This window comes from Pristis pectinata, chromosome 4, assembly GCF_009764475.1.
Source record: "Pristis pectinata isolate sPriPec2 chromosome 4, sPriPec2.1.pri, whole genome shotgun sequence".
Taxonomy (NCBI): domain Eukaryota; kingdom Metazoa; phylum Chordata; class Chondrichthyes; order Rhinopristiformes; family Pristidae; genus Pristis; species Pristis pectinata.
In genome coordinates, this window is record NC_067408.1 from 38,924,585 (window position 1) to 38,938,612 (window position 14,028).

Sequence of the window (14,028 nt, forward strand, 5' to 3'; positions counted from 1 at the left end):
CTTTGTCTTTCTCCTGGTTCTAATCAGCTCCAGTCTTAACACATCGCACATGCTGCCAAAATACTGCTCAAATGTCAACCTTTGTGCACGGTCATATAATCAAATAGTTAGAATTCCTCTTTGTACATTTTGTCCAACAGCATGGTAGGCTCAGGTGTTCACTAATGTTTGAGCAACATAGACTGTTGTACTGCTGAATCCATTTTTCAATCACAATAGCGTTTATGGAATCAGTGGGATAATTGCATATCAGGTTCTAAAACAAATCATTGAGTCTAATAAAAACATCCTTACACAAACACTATTTATACCACCAACAGTTCTGATCTCTTACTGAACTCAACAATTTTCATCTGATGGATTATAGGTCAATCTGCATGGTTATCAAACTTCATTCTCTTGGCTTTGCCACCAGGTTATATTGTGCACCAAATGTCATACAAATAAGCTCATTTCAGGCTTTAAGGTAAACTATTCCAGCAATCAAGCATGCTGACAAAATTTGCATGTGGTGTCTCTTTATGTAGCTTATGGAGTTATTCTAATGATTTTTATATGAATGCATAATTATTTCTAATAAATTGTGCTCTTGAAGCAATTGTGTACCACCTTTAGCCCTTTTGCACCAGGTATTCGTGATGACTCATGTGTGCCTACAGTGTATGTAAGCAAGAAATACAAGCCATTCCTGGCTACATGCATTCACACACAAGCTTAGCAGGTGTTGCTTTTCTTCCCCTTCAAAATCCAGTGATTCCAAGAACATCTGTAATTCTCTTCCACTGCAACCCATCAAGAAAAGCTAGAAGAATACCTTCCAAACCTGCCATTTGTGGATCATGCCACCAGTACATTTAACCCCAGATGCATTACGTGGAGGGAAATTAGCAAAAGTCTCTTTTCCAGACACGTAATCATAGCACTGATGCCATAAAACTAATTTTAACATCTTACAATCAAAATCCACTGTGCACTTGTGCATTACATTCTGTGTTTTGCAGATAAACATCTGCCAGTTCTACCTTATGGGCCTAAAGTATGGAACTTGTAGAAGTAGGACAACGGGGGGAAGAATGGACAGCAGTATTATTTTACCTGGCAGGAAAGGAATATAACGCTGCTTAGGGTCCTTCTGGCCTCCCTCCACTGGGAACGTATCCAACAACTGCATCTGGAAGGCACAATATGGAGAATGAGATCAAGCACTTGCAAAAAATGGTAAATCTATTTACTTAAAAACACATCAAGACAGGAAGCTTTCTGTGAATAAAGCACTAATTAGTTTGAAATCCAATACGACCAGATATGCTGATCAAACTGGACCTTTCAATGGATCTCATTATTAATGTCATTTCTCCTACTGTCTGCAGTAGGAATATTTTCCACATTATTACCACATCAATTCACCACTCAACCATGACCAGACACAGAACTGTTTCAATACAGATTCTTTATTGATCTCGTTTTACAACAATCAAGAGATCAAATATTTGACAACACATAGACATAATGGAAAAATTTCTCCCTCTTAGTTAAGAACTTGTTCAGCTCCACTCATCGTAGAAAAGTTACTGCAGTAATATTTCACTCAGAACAACGAGACAGGAAAGACACACAGAAGTTGATTCAAATAACGGAGTACAAACAGACAGAACTTTAACTCTAAATCTGGTGGAAAACAGTCAAAAGTAGGTATTAAAATCAAGCAAGTATTGGCCTCTCAAAATCTTCCCTGTAATTTTTAAAAATATAAACAGAAAATACTGGAAATACTCAGCATGTCAGCCAACATCAATAGAGGGAGAAACATTTTGAGTTGGTGACATTTCATCAGAATAAAAGATAGAAATTAAGCATGTTTTATGTTGCAGAGATGGGGAGAGGTGTAGAGCACAAAAGGGACTTTTGTATGAGGGATGAGACCAAGAGAGGACAGATAACATAAATGACATAGGTGGTGGCTACAGTGGCAATGATTTGTTGATTCATTTGACCTTTGTGCAGATGTGAATTGGAAAACTGAGAATAGATTAAAAAAAGGAAAAGAAAATGAACTATGAGATACAAAACACAGGAGAAGCAAAACTTGAATATGAAAAATCTGAAAAAAAAACTGCTGCAAATACTCAGCAAGTCAGGCAGTGTGTGTAAAGGGAGAAACAATTATCGTTTCAGGTTAATGACCTTCACTCAGAATCAGAAGACTTAGCAAACAAACAGGTCTTAAATTGTAGAGAAGGAAGAGAGATGGAAAGAGCAAACAGAATGTGTCTGATGAGGTTGAGGCCAAGAGAGACTGAATGAATAAGTGGTGGCGGTGCCAGCTGAGAGGGTCATAAAGGCTCATGAATTGCAGCTGCTGAGTCTAAAGGAAGTGTAAAGAAGAGATGAGAAAGAGGAGAGAAAGAAACACCAGAACGGTGAGATACAAAATAAAGCAGGAGGCAGAATTTATGGAGAGCAAAAAAAAACTGGGTAATGACTTTTCATTAGAACTAGCCAATTCTAATACAAACTGGAAAGGCTAATTATCTGTAATTGTTGAATTCAATGTTCAGTCCTGGGGTTGCAATGTGTCGAGTCAGAAGGTGAGGTGCTGTTCTCCAAGTCTACATTGAGTTTGGCTGAACTAGCTGGTAAAGGGTTTTATCACCTTTTTCCTATTCAGAGACTGTTCTGGCACCTTCAGCACACACTTCACCCCCATCATGGCTTCAGCACGTAAGATTTAGCCAATTCTCCTCCACAAGTTCATAGTTTATTCAAAAATTAGCATTATGGTGCACATTCTCTCCAATATATTCCAATGCAGGGGAGCTGTGACATTGGTTTCAATTTAAATGGATTCTTCATATATTGAGATTGGATAGAATTTTAAACAAGGGATCACTCTCCCTTCCTTCCCCGCTCAGTAAAATCTGTGGAGGAAGAAGTGGTGGCATTAAAAAGGCAAGTTCTAAGCCCCTTTCTCACACCTTTACAAACAAAGGTGCTGCTCTGGGATTCATCTGGGAGTCTGGCCTTTTGCAGCCTCGGATGAAGTCAAGTCCTTACACTGCAGCTAACCCAAGTGCCAGTGGGCAGCTGCCTGCCAAAGTGCCCAGGGATAATAACGACCAGACCTGCCAGAAAAACCTGTGGGCAGTTGACTCCTATACAACGGGCTTCCTGCCCAGCAGTTAAACTCTCACTCCAAGTGCTAAAGAAGGAAACAAAAATCAGAAAAATAAAGAAACTGGGAGAAAATACAGGAAGAAACAAAACAAAAGGAAGGAAAAGTAACTGAAAAAGAAATTGAAAGGCAAAACCAAATGAAATTATGAAGAGCATGCACGAATCGGAGCCATTCAAAGGAATGTTAACTTCCCCATGTGACATCATGACCTTTGTTTAAAGAAGATCTTTATTCCCTAACGTAATGCCTTTCCATCAACAAGGCATGTGTAATTTCCAATGAAATTGTAGATTTTCGTTTGAATTCTGTATTTCTAACAGACGTAGTGCCTGCAGGCAATTGTGAGGAATATTTAAATTAAGTAGCACCAGCTTAATATCAAATATAACCTATTGTTTTTAAACAAGAAGCTTTGAAGAGCAGCCTAAAATCTGACAGAAACTATGCAAGAGGTCCACCCCACACTTGGCAAAAAAATTAACAGGGTAGTTTGGAGTCTATAATGCTCGTCGCTGAAATTCCAGGATTGGATTCGATGCCAGGATTGTTCAACCATCCTAAGTTCTGCACACTTGCCACACAGGAGTAACAAGAGGTTGTCATCATCTGGGAGAAGAACAATCTCATGGCTGTCCACAAAAGGAGTTACAAAACTTGTCTTCATTTGGGAAAGAAACAATCTCATCGTTGTCCACGATAGCTCCAAAATATGCCGCTGTATTCTTCAGAGGTTAAATGAATCATTAGAACTGAATGCTTCTTCTAACATTTTAACTTTTAGTCTCCGCTGAAACAAGAGGATATTTGTATAGGTCCAGTATTCCGTTGCAAGGGCACACAGTAAATGCGTCCACTTCCAAAAGGCCCGCAGCAACAAAATAACAAATGGGCCAGCACTAAAAAACCTGTTCCAAATAAAATAAGAGGATCTGCTTGAAATACCGGTGGTGTTTCTAATTAGCAGATGCATGGACATGTGCTCATTGTCGACTGACAATTCAGAGTTAAACTCTGCAGCTGAGCCCTGACTCAAAGTGAAGGCATCATGAATTCATTCTCCAAGCACAGGTTTGGAAAAACTTATAAAGATTTGGAACATTATATATATAGTCATAGAATTATACAGCATAGAAACAGGCCCTTCAGCCCAACTTGTTCATGCATTTGACCTACAACCCTCTGAACCTTTCCATGTACCTGTCCAAATGTCTTTTAAATACTGTAATTGTACCCAGCTCTACAGCTTCCTCTGGCAGCTCATTCCATTATCAACTACCATCTGTGTGAAAAAGTTTCCCCTCATGTCCCCTTTTAGACTCCCACACCCTGAGAAAAAAAAAGACCGTGACTATCCACCTTAGCTATGCCTCTCATGATTTTATATACCACTACAAGGTCACCCCTCAGCCTTTTACACCACAAGGGACAAAGTCACAGCTATTTAGACCCTTCTTATAATTCAAGCCCTCAAAGCCCGTTAACATCCTTATGAATCTCTTCTACACCCTTCCAGCTTAATTACCTCATTCCTATAGACGGGCAAACAGAGCAGCACAGAATACTGCAAGTGTGGTCTCAACAATGACTTGTACTCAATGCCCTGACAGAAGGTGGCAAGCATGGCAAACACCTCCTTCACCACCTGGTCACTTTCAGGGGACTACGTACCTGTACCCTTAGACCTCCCTGTTCTACAACAGTCTCCAGGCCCCTACCATTTACTGTGCAACTTTTGCTCTCATTTAACATCAAAATGCAACACTATGCACTTGTCAGAGTTAACTTCCATCTGCCATTCCTTGGTCTACTTCCCCAGTTCATCTAGATCCTGTTGTAATCTTAGATAACGTTCCTCGCTGTTCCACAACACCACCAATTTTGATGTCACCCACAAACTTACCAACCAAGTTAACAATATTGTTATCCAAATAGATAGATATAATATCGATGACAAACAGTGGAGCCAGAACTGATCCCTGCAGCACAATACTGGTCACAGGACTCCAATCTAAAGTAACAACCCTCCACTACCACTCTGTCTCCTTCCACCAAGCCAATTTTGTATCCAATTGGCTAGCTCACCCTGGAACCTATGTTATCTAACCTTCCAGACTAGCCTACCATGTGGATCTTTTCAAAGGCCTTGCTAGAGTGCACAAAGACAATGTCTACCACCTGCCCTCATAGATCTTCTTCATTACCTCCTCAAGAAACTAAATCAAATTTGTGAGGCACGATTTCCCATGCACAAACACTGTTCCTGGAAACTAGAAACAGCAATCGCATACACAAGCTTAAAAATGACATGCAACACTCTATTGGTGGAAAGAAAAACTGCTCAAATTATCTTCTGTTTAAAATTCTGTCCAAATGGAACTGCTGCCCACAGCCTTTCGAAATGAAATAAATTCCGCCGTGGTCTTGCGTGCATGTGTGAGGAATCCAGAGGTTGCTAACATACTCTTGGGAAGTTCAAGGGCAGGTCCCAGTCTTGCTGGAATTGCCCAGTATTACAAGAGAAAATCACCACTTGGATACTACACAGGTCTGACACCCTATTAATTGCGGTGGGGATTCTCAGACTGCCATCCAAGAGGAAATGGGGAGAAGAACTAGGTCTTTCTTAAGGATTTTCACACCTTTCACATTTCTTATGGATTTTCATTAACCTTTGGAGGCCTTGCCTGGACCCCACCCATGAGGTAAAAGCCTCATTGCTGGCTACCACACCCGTAACTCTTGCTGCTCCAACATTCTTCTCTGAACTGAGAGAGTGTCAACCAGACTTGCCCAAGCCCCAAAAAGAAGGCGTATGGTGTGTTGGCCTTCATTAGTCGGGGTATTGAGTTCAAGAGCCGCTAGGTAATGTTGCAGCTCGATAGAACTCTAGCTAGACCACACTTGGAGTGCTGGGCTCAGTTCTGATCGCCTCATTAGAGGATGATGTGGAAGCTTTAGAGATGGTGCAGAGGAGATTTACCAGGATGCTGCCTGGTTTGGAGAGCATGTCTTATGAGGATCGGTTGAGTGAGTTGGGGCTTTTCTCTTTGGAGAGGAGAAAGATGAGAGGTGACTTGATAGAGGTGTACAAGATGGTAAGAGACATAGATCGAGTGGACAGTCAGAGACATTTTCCCAGGGCGAAAATGGCTAACACAAGGGGACATAATTTTAAGGTGACTGGAGGAAGATATAAGGGGGATGTCAGGGATAAGTTTTTTTTTAAAAACACAGAGTGGTGGGTGTGTGGAACGCACTGCCGGCAGAGGTTGTGGGGGCAGATACATTAAGAGACTCTTAGATAGCCACATGAATGATAGAGAAATGGAAGCCTATATGGGAGGGAAGGGTTAGATAGATCTTAGAGCAGGATGAAACGTTGGCACAACACTGTGGGCCAAAGGGCCTGTACTGTGCTGTGGTGTTTGGTGTTCTATGTTCAAATATCCAAATCTTGATCCAACTAATTGCTAGTCAGAACTATTGACAGGTTTACAGTAACAAAGGTAAAGTCCTGAATATGGCATATGTGCTTTAATTCATCAAAGCCTGTGAAAGTAAAAGTACAACAATGTGGGTGTTGCCTAAAAGTTACAGAGTAGAAGCCAGTCCTTGGTCCTTCAAAAATGCTGAAGCCTTTATGTTGAGGCCTCATGTACAGACAGGGTTTTGACATGGGCTTCTAGTTATTTCTTCACGCTTCTGAGCTTTCAGCTAGGGGCCGTCTTCCACCACAACAACTGCCAACACATCAGACGTCTGTGATTCACTCACTGCACCAAGTGTAGAAGAATGAACCACGTTCGACCTTGAGCAAATGGTATCAGTTTCAGAGGTTCTCAGTGGCCGATTCCAGACCCTACACTGGGATCAAAGCTTCATTTGTGGGTTGGCTGAGAATAATGATACAAGTTATTGTGGATCTGGTGAGAGCACTGATTTTCTTTTTAAATGGAGAGTCAGGCTTGATTTGCAAGATCAATTTTTGCTTCTCCCAGGTGAATGGAGAGGGCTGATAATGTGTGTGCATGTGTGTCTCACATCAGTTTATGCTCTTTTTATCGCTTCTTTCTATATTTTTGCAAAAGTGCAACAATGTGATACAAAATACTTAAATGAAAATTATACTCTAGATTTCACTGCACATTAATTCAGATGCACATCTATTGTTTACTTGGATTATCGGGTAACCAATGGAAGAATGATCAAAAGTCATTTGTTCTGGCAGAAGAATATTGACATTAAATATTACTTCCAGTGAAAGAACATAAAGGCTAAGAAATTCTATCAAGTAACACAATATCTTTAGAACCTTAAACATAAAAGCCCACGTAAGCAAAGGATATTTCCCATAACTGCAGCATGGGCCTGTGAGCGGGAGACAGTCCCAAGGTTATTCTTCTTGAGGCCAAATTAATATTCTTTTTTTCACTGGATGACCTGCAATCTGCCTTCCTTGCCCTGGGCGCCCACCTGCGTCAGTGTAGTCTCACTAGTGGTTCAACGCACACGGGGCCTGTTCCCATTACCACCTCAACATCCAAAGAGATATCTGTCCCAAAATGGCATCAGAAATGCAAGATAAGTTTCCCCAATGGAAACCATCACTTCAAGAGTTCCCACCAGGTAAGGTCATGAAGGCAAGGTTATGCTTAATCCGTCATGCTTAGACTTTGACCATAACATGTTATTTTTGATGATTATATGCAGCAAGTCCAAAATTCCCATTTCTAAAACTTCTAACGAATTGCATATTATCCATTATCAATAACTCCTCTCTCTGAAGCCTTCATCAACACGAGTTCTGATTTTTTGCATGGTGTCACATCAGCACATTTTTTTATGTATTGAAGCATTTCCTGGCCAAAATATTGAAGAGGACCAGTTAACGCTAATTCCTTTTAATTTTGAGAGATGGAACAAAACAGTTGCCATGGTTGCATCCCTATATTTTTTACACCACAAACAGGTTTAGAAATGTATGTAATATTTTTACATTCACTTTTGACCCCAGCCTCATTTTCCACTACATACCTTTTCTCCCCCCCCCCCCCAAAGTGGAACAGAAATTCATGTAGGACCCAGATATCATTCTAACTAGGATGATTCATTTCAGATGTGTTATGAGGTATGTCCACTATTGCTCAAATTACAGTGGAGAAACTCGAATCATATTAAACACAATATTATATTTCCTTCACTTCAATAAAAGTGACTCAAACAGGTTTTTAACAAAAGATAGGTTACTGAATCAAACCATATCAAAAACTGCATTAATATTTACTCTGCAGATTAATGCTGGCTAGAATCTATTATTAATCAGACAAGAAACTGAAAGCAAACTATATGAAATCAATGTATGAGATAACAGAATTATTTAGATTCATATAATAGGCTCTTTAGCCCAACCCATCCATGCAAACAAGGTGCCTATCTATGATCCATTTGCCTGCATTTGACACCTATCCCTCTAAGCCATTCCTATCCACGTACCTGTCCAAATGTCTTTCAAACATTGTAACTGTACCCGCCTCTACCACATCCTCTGGCAGCTCGTTCCATATACTCACAACCCTGTGTTTTATTATTAAATTATTTCTTTTTTGTAGGGAAGGAATAACTCAGCAATGGAAGCAAGTTGATTTGTCCAGGGCTACAAATATTATTCCACGTTCCTTATCATCATGACTTAGATCTCCACCTGTTCTCTCGATAAATCCTGTAACAACAACTGAAGGAAAAACTATTTTTACTCTTCAACTGAAGGCAGAAAATTGCTGTACGTGATCCATGATCACACTTACTGAACATCTTTGAACGGTTCAGTGTTTACATCCTATGACTGATTCAGTTGTTCAGCAACAGGAATTCTGGAACGCCCAAGTGGTCTTGTCAAATGACCACAAAAAAGTAGCAGAAATTACTGATGACTTCTTAGGATTGAGTTGGATATACCAAATGTTCCTTTTCCAACAGAAAATGTGCAGCGCCGTTTGCAGTTACCATGCCTGGAATCTTCCTCATTTGCTGCTGGTTGGAAGCTACTGAATGGTGAATCATTATGAAGAACCCAGTGGAGAGAGAATAGTTAAAGAGGTATAATGTTGTCTTTTTGAATTCCTTACAAGTGATGCCAAAGCTTGTGCAAAATCTAATCAGTCATGCCACAGAAATTATATTTCAATTGGATTATGAAAAATCCAATCAGCATTCATGTAAGGTTCACAATACTGCCAACTATATGCAAATTAAATTCTGGTTGCTTTCCACAGAAAGGATTGCTTGCTTCAAATTGTGTGCACATGGTGAAAATCTGAATTTAAACTACACTTAATTTCTTTCAGTTTAGACCCAATACATATATCAGCATTTGCATCCATTAAGTGGGACATTTTCATTAATAACATTCATAACGCAAAGTCTGAAAACAAACAATAATACCAAATCTAAGTGCTCACAGCACATTTCATTACAGAAATTAAAGCCAATAGCTGCAATATTACAACTATGAAAATCTGTCAGGTAAACAATGGAACAGGCACTGAATACTATCATGAAAGAGACCTACTTAATGGATTACTTGGAGGTTGCAGAGATACTAATGATTCATGTGACATGCCATAGTCCTAAAGTGGATCAGCAGAATAATGAAAAATTATCTGCTAAACTTGAATGTCAAAAAAAGGGAGGAATGAGTCTTTGGACTTGTTCATCTCAGAATATTAAACAGAGGACCATTTTACTTCAAGCCAATTTCCTGTCAGAAACATGTTGTGCGCTAAGTATTATAGTGCATGATTATTGACCTGAAAGTCAAGCCTTTAGCTTAGAACAATAAATTCCATGCATCTGCTGTGAAAGGGGAGGCAGTCTGTCTAAAATTCCTGCTGTTCCTCATCCTAAAACAGTCAAGGGGACATAAAGTATCCATGGAATTATATTCTGTAGCAGTCTAATATAATTAATGGTAAAAGATAAATTCGTGAACAACTACAGTAATGGATGAAAAGTGTTGACAACAGAAGCAATGTGCCGCAGGGGGTCGGTGTTGGGGACCGCTCCTTTTTACCTTGTACATTAACGATTTGGATGATTGGAATAAATGGTTTTCGTGGCTAAGTTTGCGGATGACACCAAGATAGGGGGAAGAGTAGGAGTATTGAAGAGATAGGAAGGTTGCAGAGGGACCTAGACAGTTTAGGAGAATGGGCAAGGGAAATGGCAGATGAGATTCAATGTAGGGAAATGTGCAGTTGTACACTTTGGAAGCAGAAATAACCGGGCAGATTATTATCTAGGAGGAGAGAAAAATCCAAAGCACGGAAGTACAAAGTGACTTGCGGGTACTCGTGCAGGATACCTTAAAGGTTAACCACCAGGTCGGATCGGTGGTAAAGAAAGCGAATGCTATGTTGCATTCATTTCGAGAGGTATAGTGTATAAAAGTAAGTAAGTGTTGATGAGGCTCTACGGGGCACTAGTGAGGCCTCATTTGGAATATTGTGCGTCGTTTTGGGCCCCACATCTTAGGAGGGATGTGTTGACGTTGGAGAGGGTTCAGAGGAGATTTACGAGGATGATTCCAGGAATGAAAGGCTTAAGTATGAGGAGCGTTTGTCGGCTCTTGGACTGTACTCGCTGAGTACAGAAGAATGAGAGGGGGACCTCACAGCGACATTTAAAATATTGATAGGAAAGGACAGAGTAAATGTGGCTAGGCTGTTTCCCTTGGTGGGTGAGTCCAGGACCAGAGGGCACAATCTTAGAATTAGAGGGTACAGTTTCAAAACAGAGATGAGGAAAAATTTCTTTAGCCAGAGGGTGGTGAATTTGTGGAACTCCTTGCCAGGTACAGCAGTGGAAGCCAGATCAGTGGGGGCTTTCAAGGAGGAGATAGATAGATATCTAAATAGTCAGGATATCAAGGGATATGGGGATAAGGCCGGTAATTGGGATTAGAATAGTTTTTTTTTCTTCTTCCCCCATTCCCCATTTCTCATTTCTATTTCCCTTTCCTTGGAGCAGACTCGATGGGCCGAATGGCCTGCTTCTGCTCCCTTGTCTTATGATCTTGTGATGCTTGAAATGTTAAGATCTGGAAGGATCAAGAAGCAATCTTTTATCCTAAAGTCTACACTCCTCACATTTCAGAAACAGGACTAATGACTGTAGTATAGTCAATGATAAATCCTTCACCATTCACACCAGATCATATTTTCATTAGGAATTCCAGGCAAACATGCATTCAAAAAAAACATTAAAAATCTCTTCCAAATTAAGTCTTTGCAATTTATAGTTTGATTTTTGTCACCCCAAGGATTATAATATTGATAGCATCATTAAATGAAAATGAGTATTCAACTATGAAACCAGCTCTTAATTATATTGCCATTTTCATGGATGGCTAAGAAAACACCCAAGCACATTTTCTGAAAATAAAACCAACATATTTACAGCAGCAGTAACAAAAGTACAAAAAAGTACTGAGGAAAGTGCATTCATCATTTAGTACAACAATTAATTTTGGCACCAGTTGCTTGGTTCGTCAAATTTCATCAACTATGGGCAGAGCTTCCTCAGCAGAAATGATAAGGAGCGAGAATAAGGAAATATTCCCAAGCACAACATTTTTCCTCATCTCAGTACAAAGCCACATCTATACAGAAATTCATTTTCTTAGCACAAGGGAGAAAAATGTTTCACCTGCACATTGTCTGATATACTAGTCCTGATTTCAACAGATCCAGTGATGACCTTCAGAAAACAAAATAGAGTGGGATGAACACTTGATAGGAAAGAAAATTGCAAAGATAATGGTGGGGAGCTGCAGATTGGGACTAATTGGATTGCTCTTCAAGGGATTTGGCACAAATTCAACAAACCAAACAGTCTCTTTCTCTGCAGTCCGATTCCTATTCTAACCACAATCTGATGGCAAGCAAGATACTTTTTGAAATGCTAATAGAAAATGATGATGGCACAACACTGGAGCTCTGAAAATTTGATGGCACAATAAGGGAAAAATGTTCAACTGCAAATTTTATTGGTGGACAGAGTTCCCATAATGCCACTGGGAGAAAATAAAAGTTCTTTCCTTCTTCTCGTGTGCCAAGCATCTGGAAAACTATTAAATATATGGCTTACTATAAATTCATACAATCCTTATGCATCCAGACTCTTGGAAACTACTGAGTATGTAAAGGGCATATTAACTGCTTGTATATTTCACAGTTCAAACCAAATCAGAACCAAAAGGAATTTTATTTTACAAAATCTGGTTTGCATACATTTCTACATAAAAAATAAGTTGTTGATTTTAATCACAGAATTCAAAATATTTGCTGTTTTAATCTACTGTTTAACACTTCCAGGATGAGAGAGTTGTCCTGTAAGAATTGATTGAGCAGATTGGGTTTATATTCTTTGGAATTTAGAAGGCTAAATGGTGATCTGTCTGAATAAAATTCTTGAGCCTTGACAAGGTGAATTCTCACAAGCCATTTCCTCTGGCTAGTGAGCCTGGAACTAGGAGTCATAATGTTGGGATTAGGGAATCAGGCCATTAAGACTGAGAAAAGGAGACATTTTGAGGGTTGCGAATTTTTGGAATTCGATAGACTGAACTTTCAATCCAAAGGTCTATTCCACTGGCTCTGGTGACACAAGTTCAGATCTCGCTGTGGCAGCAGGCAACAGTTAACTAAATAGATCTTGAATAAAAAGATATCACTGATGATGATTATAATGCTACTAGACTGTCATTAAAATCAATCTATTTGTTATTCTTGGCTTTGTGCGACTTCAGACTCACAGCAATGTAGGTCTTAAATAGCCTCAAAGCCACCAGGTTCAGGAACAATTAAAAATTAGAAATCAAAACTGTCTTTGCCACCAACATCTGTGTTATATGATAAACTAAAGATGAATTAAATTTGCAGCTGCAGACCTTGCTCTTCATTACCTCTCTACTTCTTTCTGCCAGTTAGCATCCCCCTACTGATAATTTTGATAAAACATATAGCTTTTTAGAATACACTCATTGACAATTTTTCTCCTGATGGGGATGGTAGAATGCATTTGAATGTGACCTCTCTTTTAAGGTTTTAAAACCTCTGCACACAGATATAAAATTCATTTCATGTCCCATCATGAACCAATCCCACTCAAAGGAATAATTCTACATTTGTAAACAGGTAATTATTAACAGATTATTATAATAGTTGTGTATCCCACTACCCACACCTAAAACATAAACTGCATGTGGTCAAGTTGCACATGTAACTACTGGTAGGGAACACTGATCAGTGCACAACTTGGTGTTCTCAGCCAACATTCGTCTGATATCAGTTTCATTCTCAGTGCCAGCAATAATCTGTAATTCATACTCGTCATCAGCAATAATCTGTGTGTAGTCCTGTGCTCATGGCTACCAATGATACTCCATCAACAGTACAGCTGCTCTGTAACCACCAAACAATTTTTCTGTAGATCTGTGCCAGACTCCTAGGCAGGTGCCAAGATGTATTAACTCTGCAGCAGTGCACCATCCTTGATTTCTTTCTACCCCTACACAGGCTTATTGGCCGACAACTTGAAGGCAAGGGATACTCCTTATATTAAAAAAATGGCTGATTGCACCTGAGAAGAAGCCAAGCAAAAAAAGGACTAGGAGCTGCATAACAAGCAGTACATTTATCAACAGGTAACTCAACTGAGCAAGTCATCAGCATGGTGCAGATGCATTCTAAGTACCTGGACATAGCAAGAGGTGACCTTCAACATCCACCAGGTGATATTTCCAGAATAACATTGGTTTACTGCACCTGGACAATGCTGCACAGCTTTAAGGGATG

General features: G+C 39.7%; 1 protein-coding gene across 6 annotated transcripts in view; it reads right to left on the reverse strand.

The window, feature by feature from the left end:
- sh3pxd2b (SH3 and PX domains 2B) overlaps positions 1-14,028 on the reverse strand; it is a 385,135-nt gene that overhangs the window by 143,338 nt on the left and 227,769 nt on the right. For all 6 annotated transcript variants that reach the window (XM_052014630.1, XM_052014629.1, XM_052014628.1 and 3 more), the window contains exon 3: positions 1,096-1,171. In XM_052014630.1, the coding sequence (XP_051870590.1) occupies positions 1,096-1,171 (76 nt within the window). The remainder of the gene's footprint in view (positions 1-1,095; positions 1,172-14,028) is intronic.